The 13,520-nt window shown below is 37.7% G+C and overlaps 1 protein-coding gene across 3 annotated transcripts in view; it reads right to left on the reverse strand.

The window, feature by feature from the left end:
- Positions 1-997: 997 nt before the first annotated feature.
- Positions 998-13,520, reverse strand: part of LUC7L2 (LUC7 like 2, pre-mRNA splicing factor) — a 35,201-nt gene continuing 22,678 nt past the window's right edge. For 2 of the 3 annotated variants that reach the window (XM_050902839.1, XM_050902852.1), the window contains 6 exons: positions 13,222-13,365; positions 11,948-12,124; positions 9,590-9,681; positions 8,702-8,731; positions 7,591-7,785; positions 998-1,680 (listed from right to left, as the gene is read on the reverse strand). In XM_050902839.1, the coding sequence (XP_050758796.1) occupies positions 1,488-1,680; positions 7,591-7,785; positions 8,702-8,731; positions 9,590-9,681; positions 11,948-12,124; positions 13,222-13,365 (831 nt within the window). In that variant the 3' untranslated portion in view covers positions 998-1,487. The remainder of the gene's footprint in view (positions 1,681-7,590; positions 7,786-8,701; positions 8,732-9,589; positions 9,682-11,947; positions 12,125-13,221; positions 13,366-13,520) is intronic. The other variant, XM_050902845.1, reaches the window with a different exon arrangement.

Here is a 13,520-nt window from a genome sequence, read left to right on the forward strand (position 1 = left end):
CTCCAGGGAGACCTTAAAGCAGCCTTCCAGTACCTAAAGGGGGCCTACAAGAAAGCTGGACAGGGACCTTTTACAAGAACATGTAGTGATAGGACAAGGAGTAATGGCTTTAAACTGAAAAGAGGGTAGATTTAGATTAGATACAAGGAAGAAGTTCTTCACTATGAGGGTCGTGAGGCACTGGAACAGGTTGCCCAGAAAGGCTGTGGATGCCCCATCCCTGGAAGTGTTCAAGGCCAGGTTGGATGGGGCTTTGAGCAACCTGGTCTAGTGGGAGGTGTCCCTGCCCATGGCAGGGGGGTTGGGACTAGATGATCTTTAAGGGCCCTCCCAACCCAAACCATGCTATGATTCTATGCAAAGGCAGCCTGCACGTAAATGAAATACTACTTTTTGAAACTGAAGTGGTTAAGGAGTTAGTGGTTGTGCCATGATCATTATGATTCCACATGTTTTTGCCTTTGAAGATCTTAGGATGGTCAGGATTGTAATCAGAAAGACGGCTTCTCCTAGAGCACATCTGTATGTTAAAAACTCTAAGAACCAAATGTTAGTTTTTAAATGACTGAACTGCTAAGTAACCACCTTAAGAGACCAGTATATCCTTGTTAAGTTATCGGACAATGTGGTTTCCTTTTTTATTTTTTTTTATTTTTTTTGTTCTTAATTTTTGTTTGTTGTTGCTGGTTTTTTGTTTGTTTTTAATACAATTAAGGATGTACCTCACAAGAAAAAGCAGAAAGAGTCCTTATGGAAAAAAACAAATATATTGAACACATACCAATCAAATGGTACAGATATGGGACTGGCTTTGATTTCAAAATTTAAGTAGAAATAAAAAAGATGTAATGCAACAGCTGTTCAATTTCCAAGTCTAAATAGGCACTGTAAAAAGACATTTCAGCTTTCTCCAGCACACATTCCTGTCTAAATGCTCCCACTGTAATCAACTCCTAGGTTCCCAAAAAAAAAAAAAAAAAAAAAAAAAAAAAATCACTGGGAACATAACCTTAGAGTAAAAGTTAATATCCATCCACCCACCCTCTTACAAAAAAAGCAAACAAAAAAATCCCCCAAAATACAACCTTTCAATGCTGCTGTTTTGACTGGAGCAAAATTGGAGAATTTATAAAGGTTCAAAAGCACCCAAGGCAAGTAGTACAATATAATTTGTTCACTAACTTGTATTGGAAAGGAGATTAAAAACATTGAAATCTGCATCTTGGTACATAAAACTGTCGTCCTGAATAAAGAGAAATCTTTCAGAAAAGTTTTACAACTTGGTGGAAGTCCAGGACCCAGCTTTAGGCATCATTAATTGATGGGGTTTAATTCTGACTTGGTTATAACCACTTTTATATACTGTACATCTACCCTAGTTGGATCAGTGTCTGGAACTGCTCACTGGTGTCCCTTTGAACAACTGTAAACTAAACCATAGTATGCAACTCCATAGGAAGCTAGAGATCAGGTGAATATACAGCCAGTTATATCTCCCCTGCTTCACGCTCTTCTGAGCTCCTCGGATCTTCCGATCGGCCATTAGCACTTTCATAAGAACGTTTCTTGTCTTTGAAATCTCGCGGTGACCTCTCTCTTGAGCTTCTATCTTTATCACGTGATGTTCTATCACGATCTCTTGAACGTTCTTTGTCTCTGGAAGATCTTTCTTTTGAGGATCTGAAAAGTGCAGTAAATTTGAGAATTCAAGTTAGTCATGAATCTGTAGCTATCAAACAGCATTCTGATTTTATATTTTTCTTCTTTTTCCAGCCCAACTTTAGATTTATATAAATAGAAGTGTATGAGAAGACATCAGAAACCATTCTACTCTTTTCCCTTTCCTACTTCCAATTTCAAAAGATAAATATTGTCAGGGGCAGAATTTAATCTACATTTATTATAGAGCCCAGATTAAGGTCAATGTGCTTCACTAAATCTCTTATTTTCAACCTCTGCCCTCAAGCTTGCATTAACAGAAGTTTAATTAAAATTTCTCATCTGTAGTCTCTAGGTTGAGAAGAATGTCTAGCGTATCTCAGATATAAAACTTACAGACTTAAAAAATGTGTTTAAAAATGGGAGTTTGATTAAAAGCAGGGGGAAATTAACTTGCATAACTCTGGAATGAGGCTACTACATGACAAATATAAAACAAATCTGGAATCTGTGCTACAATTAGGTTTTGTTAGAAGAATTATCCCTTGCGTGATTTTGCAATGTTGGGGTGGTGGTGTTTTTAGATATTTTACTCCGATAATAGGCATTTCCAAAACCTTTACAATGAAGACAGAAAAGAGCTGTTCTATTAAACAATCCACGTAGTTTTAAATTAAATGAGCTACCTTTACTGGAAAAAAAAATGGATTAGACATCCTCCTCTATATTCCCTCACAGAGTGCACCTAAGCCTGCTGTTGAAAAACACCACATTTTCATTTTAAGATGTATTGCAATCATAGATTCTAATACATACTTTCACAGAAAAATCTTAACAGCATGCTATAAAGCTAGTCACTAATTTCTTAGTCAAAAAAATCTAGTGTACTGGACAGTGAGACTGTACTCTCTCCACTTACAGAAAGTTACTGTCATCACCTCAAAGCTTCAAAACTAGAGTCTGCAAAATGCTCCTGCACTAATTTCCTTTTGTAAGCTTACAAAGAAGTGACCTTTCATTTTAGTTCCTCAGCTGGAAAGATTACTTTCCCCACAATGTAGTGTTTTGCAAGACTTAGTATTTGCAAACACTGAGATCCACACGCATTACTCCTATTCCACAAACTACATGTCAAAGCTACAGGCCAAATAAGTTAATACTGGAGTCAGTACAGCTGTTTCACAAGTATTTTGTGCTGCAAGTCTCCTGCAGAAGTAACAATGCTTCCAAACTGGTTGACTCAGGCTAACTCTAGTAACTAATCCTAGAATAGGCAGACAGATAAGATGTGATGCCATCCACAGCTTTGGCTTTTCATTCAACGCATTTCTGGAGGAATATAAGATGTGATTGTCCAGCCATCCCACCTCTCTACAGGTGGGTCTCTAATCAGCTGCCAAGAAGGAAGACTGGCTTTAATGAATGACAGCACAGTGATGTGAAAGTTTATACAATTGCTTCAGCAAGCAGTACTGCTACCAGAAGACTTAGAATTAAAATACCTTTCCTGCCTTTCTCAAGGGCAAGGTATAGTCTTCAGAATCAGAACCTCTACTAGACTTGCATTACCTAGAATGGTTGGAAAGCATTACTTCCTAACTGATGAAGTGGATTCTTCAGCAGAAACCAATCCCTTCACCAGATATACAGGCAGCACCCACACTGTCATGTTCACCAACTATGAATCACGTTACAGTATGTGATACTGGTTCCAAGACAGTATCTGTGGATGCCTGCATTGGGTCTGAGGACAAAAAAACGTAAGTAGCCTTGGACAAAAATCCTAGAGCAGCCAGTGTGACCTAGGAAAGCAGGGAAAGATGTAGCTACAGTTTCAAACCTTCCAAGGGGTAAGATGTTTAACTAAATGGGCCTGTGCTCTCCCCCGGCTTTCTCCTCAAAAGAAAAAAAAAAAAAAAAAAAAAAAAAAAAAAGAAAAAAAAAAAAAAAAAAAAAAAAAAAAAAAAAAAAAAAAAAAAAGAAAAAAAGAAAGTGAAGTCTGTACTTCTCTACCACAGCAGAGAATTAGCATAGGGCTAGAATCTTCTGTTGTCAACCAGGATCTGAAGGATATTAAAAAAAAAAAAAAAAAAAAAAAAAAAAAATCGCCTAAATGCTAAGAGTGGGATCTATCTCACCAGCTTTAAATGTCTGCAGTGTATACATCTAAGCTAATCAGCCAGATTTCCTTAACAGTCAGCAGAAGAAATAGACACTTTAAGGCATGATTTGTCTCATCTTTACTTTAAGTTAAAATTATGTCAGGTGAGTCTGTAATGAGACTCAAGAGATTCACATCTGACCTAGTCATCTAAAGCCAGGTGAAATAAAGTCCCATCCTATGACTTCAGGTACTCTATTTGTCCGTACAATGTCTGTATGGGAGTACACCAGCCTTTGTCACATGAGTTCTTGTAAGTGGGCTCAAGCATACTGACACAACCATCTCTCAATTTACCCACATTTGAGTCTGCTGTCATGACTGATCTTATCATTGAGTATGCATCTCAACATCTAACTGCAAATACTCACGTTCTCACTGCAAATCAACAAGCACAAATTACGTATTTTGTTTCTAATGAGATGAAAGATGATTCATTTTAGTTATTTGGAACTTATAGCTAACAGCGAGGAAAAGCAGGACTTTATTTAGACCTGCTCTTGATAAGCCAGTCATCCAAGCCTGGGTAGACCTAAGGTTCCTATTACCTTAGGCACGTTGCTGTTATTACCAGATGGGTTCCCCTTACCTTAGACACATTGCTACTATTGCCAGATACTTTGTATACATTCAGTTGTGACCACAGAGAGTGGAGGCCAGCTCCTTCTATTGACAATTTGCAATGAAATTCCAGCCATTAAAGAGATTTAAATCTGTCCACCTGTTCATAGGGTGAATGATAACACAGATTAAAGAAAATGTCTGGCAGACAAATTTATGTATTTGTAGAATTTCCTCAGATATAGCACACAATAAACATCACTTTACTTTCAGAATGAAGAAGTATCTGAGAGGTGGCAGCTTTTCATTTTAAGTGAAAGGCTCTTTGGAAAACACTTTCTGAAGGGTGGACAGAAAAACCAGAAGGAACTGTATGGTTTGCTGCAAACAATAATACTCAGCACATGTTTGCCTGTGATAATGTTGTTATACAGAACAAAATGGGAAAAATTACTTCCAGGAGAAGCACATCAAGAGTTTCTCCAGTAAGGTGTCTAATTGTCTAGTATGCTTACATGTTGAAGCCGTAATGGATGCAATCAAAACTGAAAAAAACCCAGACACATAAATAGCTTTTACAGCAGGATTCAGCAGCCTACAATAACTGTATTTTATGGTACTTCAACCAAGCCCAAAAATCACACCAAAGGCTTCAGGTTAACATAAAATGATGCAACTCTTCCTACATAGCAACCACAACTCCACACTTCCCTTAAGGCCCTAGAATTAGTGGCACCATGGGCTGCCACTGCTGCAGCTTTCAGCCATCCTTCTGCTGCTTCTGATGTCACATTCTGCTATTCTGCAAGAGTTTGGCAAAAGCACCACGTTCCCCAGATCTGAATTTATTTAGTTATTCAAAACCAAAAGGCTATCACTCCTTCCTGAAGAAGTTAACTTGCTGGAGTGTGTCTTTTATTTTCCAGAGTATTCTTGGCCAGAATTCCTTGTACAACTGAATGTTTTGAAATTAAGGAAGACAGACTTGAATAAAAGTATTTCATATCAGGACTTTAAGAAATTCCTAAAAAAAAAAATTTTTTTTTTTAAATAGGATTTGGCAACAAGTACTTCCCTGGACTAGAAAAAGAGTTCTTAGGAGACAAGGAAGTATAATACGTTTGAGCCTGCAAGTTCAGGTTTATTTTGGATTCTAGCATCAACAGCAGTATGGTATTCAACAGAAAGACTTCTCCCACATTCACGTAAAAGCAGCTGTATTGGCTAGAAGGGCATCTGCACAAAGGAGGTATCCAGCCTGGCTGCAAGTTCAATAGCTATCCTTGTTCCCATACAGCAAGATCACAGCTCTAAGGATTCTTCAGTCTCTTGAAAACACAATATACAAACGTTAAGAGCAAAAATTTTGCTTGACCTCAGAGAAATAAGAGGTATGAGCTGCTAATAATGGCACAGCATTTTTTCCCCTCAAGTTAACAATAATGCAAAACTCTTATTTGTACCAAGGATTCGTCCAACACAGGTGTGTCTCATTCCTTCAGGGCAGCAACTGACATCAGGAGAAATATTTCCAGTACTTAATATCATAAGGCTGAAATCTTGTGCCCTGAAATGTTATATTCTTAACTCATTCACACAAAACAAGGCTTGAAGGACACTGACTTCATCTTCAAATCACCTTGTGCTTTTTCAATTCACCTTTGGCAGTTGAGACTGACAGGTTTACTCTTATATGGATAGAGCCAATGGTCCACACCATTTCCTTGTTCTTACATATTTCTCTGCCAACATACGAAGACAATGCATTATTTGCATTGTGCATATGATATTGGAGAGTTTGAACAACTACAATGAGAATCCTGGAACAATCAACCAGTATAGTTTTCTCTGAAGAACTGAAATTGAGTCTGGCAAGGCTGGACTTTAAAGTTGAAGAATTAAAGGCAATTTGAGCATATGCTCTATACATTGGTTCATCGAAGTTAATGTGTTGATTCAAAGGAAAATGTCTATTTTAAGACTGAAAAACTACAGGTTTGAAGATTTGCTAATCTGCCATTGTGAATGCCTTGAAGAGGCAGGCTCTTTAAGATAACTGTGGTGACAGGCTACAATCAAGATGGAAATTGCCGAGTCCGAAATGTTGACTTTAGGACACTAAAGAACACCCTGAAGAATTTTAAATACCAGACACTAGTGATGATATCAACTAGACTGCTGGACATTTAAGTTTTACCCATCTGCAACACAAAGAAGGAAACAAAAGACTTGGACCAACTCTGTCTTCTATGCTCTCTTACAGAGCACAATAGGACTACAGTCACCTACCTATTCTAGGAATAAAAAAGCACATTTTTAGGGCAAAGAGCCCATGAGATACTTTAACACATATTTCTCCATCCTTGGTAATTTACCTCCTAAAATAATTTGAATTATAAACCCTGCACGTGCAGCCACTTCAAATCCAGATCTTTTCTCTTGCAAGTTGACAGTCTGTCAGGGTTTTAAGACTGAGCACCCCATCCACTGTACTGCACTCAAGTCTATGCCACGGTGGCTGACCTATACAAGAAAGGAATCCTGGTTATGAGCAGACCTCCCTACCGGAGGCCTCGTTGTGCAATTCCACCACTCTTCTAAATTATGCTTACCTCACTCATCTAAAATAAGCCAGCAAATCCTCAGGAGCAGACAGCAATTGAGTCATTCAAAAGCAACAGCCCCAGACTGCTCTCTGCAGTAATCCTTCAATGAGGGGTTGAGCCACTTTCCTTGCAAAGCAACGTCTTCAGATGCAATGCAACAAGTTTATTTTCAGGCATATCTAAACTTGTTTTTATCTGGCGCAGTACACAACAGATGGGCTCCAGTGCTGGGAACAAGAGCCCAAGGGAAAAAACCAAATGTACGACAGTTAAGATGACTGCTGATATCCCTGGGTTCAAATGGAGATCAACTGTTTCACTTTCTACAGTGCAGGAAGCTGGTAGTATTATCAACTTGACACCAATACCTTATATCACTCGTCCAAAACAGAAATAATACATAACCCTATTTTTATTTAAAAAAAAAAAAAAAAAAAAATCACTACAGTATGTCAAATCATAAATATGTTAAAGGTGTAACTGAAATCTGAGACAGTCTCAAAACATGTTTAAATTACCAAGTGGTAAATGGGAACTTAATTTAGTGCGAAAATTCTCATCATGCGTCTAGGAAAAGCCATTTATTTCTAGGCCAACATTTACCTCTTTTTGGAGCTGCGTTCTCGGCTTCTCTCCCTGGAACTATGCCTGCTTCTATGATGGCTGCGACTCCGGCTGCGGCTGTTAGAGCGAGACCTGTGACGATGGCGTTTCTCACGGGATTTGGAGCGAGTTCTTCTTTTTCGTTCCCGGGAGGCTGAGCGAGACCGATGTCTGCGGCGATCTCGGGACCTAGATCTAGGAACAGAAAGGACTTAAACCAGACACTGCATTCACCTAGCTACTCTATCAGTGTACTGTGAATATTATGCACTCTATGCATAAGCAAATCTGTACAGAGAATGGTCCACAGTGTTCAGAGCTATTGCATTGTCCTATCACAGGCAAACAGAGAGGGGAAAGCAACATTAGAAATCCTGCAAACTCCTTTGTGACTAATGCAGACAATTTTACAGTTAATTCATGACTATGTATGGTTACAGCATAGCCAATTCAGGCTTCTGAAAGGAATTATGGAAAAAGATCTGCTTCTTTCAGTAGATCGTCTTTATCAGGCAAAGTTGCAGAACTTCATGATGCAGTGATAGGGATCATCTGCAGAACCTATGTATTATGATGTTCTGAGAAAACACGACTATATCCTTCCCCATAGCTACTACAATAAAACTAGTCTGGAAGTTCCTAAACACCATACAAATTCATGATTTTCTTTCTTTCTTTTTTTTTTTTTTTAAATCACTTTGCAATAATACCTCACTGGTGACCTTCAACTGCGTAGGTTAGAAAGGAAACTTGTACTATTGATGGGTCACCTGTTGCGAGTTAACGTGGTGCTTAGGATTTTGAAAGCATGGGTTTTCACCAAAAGGTATTAACCACAAGCTTCTGTTTTGAAGAAAGAGCAATGCTCTGTGTTCTAAGCGTTATTTGGGACAAAAAGTTGCATTGTAGTAGCCACAAAATAGACGTACATGTATAAACTCAGTAGCATGGTGATAAATACTGTATAAATACACAGAGATGACTATGTAACAGAATGCTTTGTCTGTAAAGATGGACATCTTAAACTAATAGTGCTAGACAAACGTATAATGTTCCAGCTTGTGAAAGGCTGGCTTCACTGATGGTATTCCTCATCTGCAGATTTATATACCTTTTGGTATGCTTGCTGTGGGATCTGGACCTGAAATAAATGGAAAATAGTAAGTCAATTTTTCTTACAGAATCTTATTATCAAATAAAGTACAATTTAGTGAAAATAAACCAGACTAGTTGACCTGTTATTGTATTTCTTATTTTACTAGCAATTATTTAAAGGCCTTATTTGATATTAACATCTTTGTAACATGTTTACCAGGAAACACATCCCTCTGATAACTGTTGTGTTTGTTGTTTTTTTATTTATTTTTGAGCCCACCATACTACAAACCCAAAAGAATATCTAATCTGCTTTTTTATTCCCACCCCTCCCACAGAAAAAGCTTACAGTTCAAGTCAGTACTCCCTTATTTCTTGTCAGGCACGTATTATCAGACTGCAACAGATTTCAAAAGTTTACATTGTTAACCTCTGAAGCTAACACATCAAGAGAACTGCAGTTCAGATTCCATTCCACTTTAGCCCCACAAGGCCTTGGAAGCAACTATTTCATAGAAGAACAGGGAATTACTTTCCTCAGTTATACATTCAACTACTTCCAATAAGGAAAATTGCTAACATCTAACAGATGTTAGAAACTCACGTGTGTAAACTCACATCTGTCTGGTCTCAAAACAAGGTACACACCTGAAAATTATCTCATTTAAAGGCCATTTGTTCAAATATGTACAGACACTTCTATCTGTAGCTTTTAAAAAGGCTTTCTATGAAAACAATTCAGGTTTTAAGTTAGACATGAAATTCACTCTCAATCCTTGTAAGTTTCCAAGGAATGCAGACTATTATGATTCTGCAGATTTAGAAATGTGTATGGACTACATCATAGTTTTCCCATTAAACTTAAATAGGTCATTATGTATATGCAATTAAAATAGATCCCTACCTCCTTAGTTTCTCCCTTTCTTCTCTTTCTCTCTCCTCTCTACGTTTCAGACGTTCCTGATTTCGTTTCTCCTGTTTATCAGCCACAATCCTCTAAAAGCAAAGGAATATATTCATTAAGTTACATTTCAAAAATTCTCAATGAAGGTGCTATAAAAATAATCTAGACAGTTAATATTCAGTTCTTTCCCTCATGTATATTCCCTTTCCCTTGCGTATGTTATTCCCTCTCTCTTCCTCAGTGTGTGTGTATATATATTTATTTTTGTGTGTCCAAGAAACAGAAGTTATTGCAGAAGAGCTGCAGCAAATAGATGGGTGTTACACGAAGACCTGAAATACGTAGAGTTATATCAAGCTTTCCATGAAGGGGAATTCAGAGCAGCAAGTCATGCCTTTAATGTGAGAGCTTCCATGCCAATCCTATCATATTTTGGCCACTGGGGAAAGGTAGAAAGGAATCAGAACTGGGAGAGTTAATTGTTGCATTAACTCTTTCAGCTACGCTGTGACATAAAGAAATCCTTAAGTCTTAAAGGACTTGCTTGGGCTGATACCTAGCTTTGAGGCTACTTGTTTCTGTATTGTGAACACAAGACATAATTAGAGAGGATGCTTCAGCTGATAGCCCCCAGGTTGAACACACTACTACTGGGGACAAGGCACGCTCAGTAGAGCGCCCTCAGATGTGGAACTCACAACTGGAGATCTGGCCAAACCCAAGTCTCGCCACCTTCTGGACATGATGCAAGAAATTCAACTCTTTGTAAAGACCTTCTTCTGAGATGTGGAATTGCCCCAGCAGCATCTTGATTAGATCTCTGAGGAGAGCTCTGAGGAAGGAGGGGATAGTTATTGTTTTCTTTTTTTGTTAGCGAAGTATTTCAAAAGATTATTTTATTGATGCTTTGGGAATGTGAAATAATTATCCATGCATTTTTTTTCCGAATCGTGTAAATAATCAGTTATTTCAACCCCTTATGTCAAATTATATCTATACTTCCTTGTACAATATCAGTAATTTAACTACAAGCAAGGTTTCTTGTTCAAGTGACTCTTTGCATAATTTCATGGAGGGATGAGAGGAAGCACACATGATCTATTCTAGGCATCTAAGGTTTAAGTTACAGCAGCCATATTTAGGAGCCTAAATTGCCAATATAGTCAATGGAAGAAGCTGGGCTTTCCAAAGGGTAAGTCACAGTATCCATGCAAGACAGCTGGAATATTATGAAATATAAACCAAGCCAATTTACTCAAACTCAGCAGCACCATTTTCTGCTTTTAGGGCTTCAACTCATTCAGCTATTGTCTTTAGTGCTTTCTACAGTTAAATGCTTAATTGAGCCTTGAACTCCATAATTTGCATATTAAGATCATAAATGGCATCAGTACCCAAATCCATCCTCTTGAATACTAAAAGTCTAGAATATAATTCCAGTAAGTCTTTCTTCCAGCACATGATTTCTGGTCAAAATAGTGTTGTTTAGGATAATATTCCAACTGGATTTCAAATCTTCAAGCTATAGAGAACACGCAGCCTCCCTGAACAATTATTTTAACAGCTAGCCTGACTTCAAGATATACATCTTTTTGTATTCCGACTTTGGATAGCTACAGCCTTGAGTTGTGGGGAGTTATTTATTTCATCTATTGTCAGTTAAGCTTAAAAGCCTTCAAAAATGACTTAAAAAAAAGAGAAATCTTCTTTAGTTGTTGGTACCTATAGAATGAAAGTCACCTCCTAATCTTTGTCTGGATAAAATAAACAAACTGAGTTTTAGTCCTTCACCATACAGCAGGCTGTTTGAGCTCCAAGCATTTCTGTACATCTTTGCCATGTGTTATCATCCTCCTTATGTATTTGTACCAAAAATGAGGATTTCAACACCAGCCCTATTAACATTTTATCCTAATTAAATAAATAAATATCACTCACTGAGGCCCACTACATGTTCTTGTATTTTCAAGATTCTCTTTATTACTTTTAGCCAATCAACTGGCTAAAAGTTTGTTTGCCTGTCTCCTATGACTGCTAAATATGTTCCAACATCACTGTCATTCAAAATACAGTTCTCCATTTTACAAGTGGAATTGCACTCTTTGTTCCCAAGACCCATTACTTTGAACATGTGTTTTAATATACCTCAGTGCAAAAGAGTTCATCTTATCAAATTATCCAGATAATTGATATTAAATTAGAATGTTTAGTGTTTTGTAGACTAATGAAATCCCAAATTTTAAAGTAATAAGAAAAAAATTCACATGCCCAGAAAGAAATATTCCATTAAGGTTGTCTGGCAAATAACTAAGTAGGAGCACATACATATACACACATAAAAATGTAAGAATGATTTACCCTGAGTTCCTCAAGCTTCTCTCTTATTTCAATAAATCCTAAATGCAGTTTTCCTCCAAAGTGGTCAGCAAGTCGTCGGTCATTGTCATGAAGGCCAAGATAAGCCGAGCACACTTCACAAACCCGTAGCTTCTGCTGTTGAAAGCTGGAGGCAGGCATAGAATTCCTGTATACTTCCTAGAAAAAAAAAAAACCAATTTGCTAACTGTTACTTCTCAATGCACAGAAATACAAAGATAACACTTCACCAAAGATATACTACAAATTGATAACCGAATTCAATGTACAGCAGCACACCCTTTAGTTAATCCAGACTATTCGTAAGTCAACTGTCTCATTAAGATACAAGGCAGGTTCCTTATTTTGAAGACTGGACATATTTAAAAGCAGAACATCAGCAACTGGTTTTGCAAATTGAACAAAGTAGGGTGATTATTACCTTTACTTAAGATCTTACTTACTACTTGGACGGATGAACAACTTTTTCATATGCAACAATGAATACATGTTAACACTACAATTACTATGTTAAGATACTATGAAAATATTACACCAGTTTTAATTCTGAACCCAGTTTAAAACAGTAGCAGTTTCCTGAGAAATCTACCTGCATTTTAGACACTAATTAAACAAGTTATCTGAGCAAAATTTATTTACAGTCACTCGGATGACAGGCAAGCAAGACTGCCAGCAACCTGTGGTACCATTAAAACAACTGCAGATGTTTGTTCCTATAAATTTAAGTATCTTGGTGAAATACGATATGGAAAAGCTCTTGGTGAGTTCTGCCACCTGAACATTACAACAAGGACCATTTTGACTTGCTTGATACACAAGCCATTGACTAATTATCTTTCAATGAAGACAATGGTTCACTTCACTGAAGCCTTCCAGTATGAGCCACATCAGCACACCATGAGGCACAACAGGGTTGCCACAGCAAGAGTCGTGAGCGTGAGACTGAGCGCCATAAGGTCAGTCCAGCAAACACAGACACAACTGTAGTGTCCACAGATAAAACTGGCCAATACAGCTAAACTAAGATAAACGCATCATCCGTGGAAGTGAGTATAATTTTAATAGTATAGGAGTGTATTTAAAGGTAGAAACTTTAACTGCACAGGATGCCACAAAGCAAATTCTTTAAGTTTTATATGAAGCAATTAGTTAAGGAACTAACAAGCAGGTAAGACATCTTGCATTACACAGACGCCAACCAATTTAATATTGGACCCTGCCCTCTCCATCCCCCAAGCCTTACACAATCAACTTACTTCTGCTTCTCTCTTCTTTACCCGAGCCTTCTCCACTTCATCCATTACTTTTTGAGATTCTTCCACATTCCCATCAGCTCCAAGCTGTTCTACTTTGGCCAGCAGTTTCCCAATTTCTTCATTCAATTCATGAACTCTTTCAGCCTTGAAAGACAAGGAAAGCCTTAACACAGGAAATGCTTTTAATTATGGAAAACAATCTGAACTACTACAGAGTTGTTATATGCAAAATCGGTAGGACAGAATTAGAAGAAACATGCAGAGATAACTTCTCCAGGTAAAAGTGAAACAGAAGTTGC

The sequence above is a fragment of the Gymnogyps californianus genome, chromosome 1 (assembly GCF_018139145.2).
Source record: "Gymnogyps californianus isolate 813 chromosome 1, ASM1813914v2, whole genome shotgun sequence".
In the NCBI taxonomy this organism is placed as follows: Eukaryota; Metazoa; Chordata; class Aves; order Accipitriformes; family Cathartidae; genus Gymnogyps; species Gymnogyps californianus.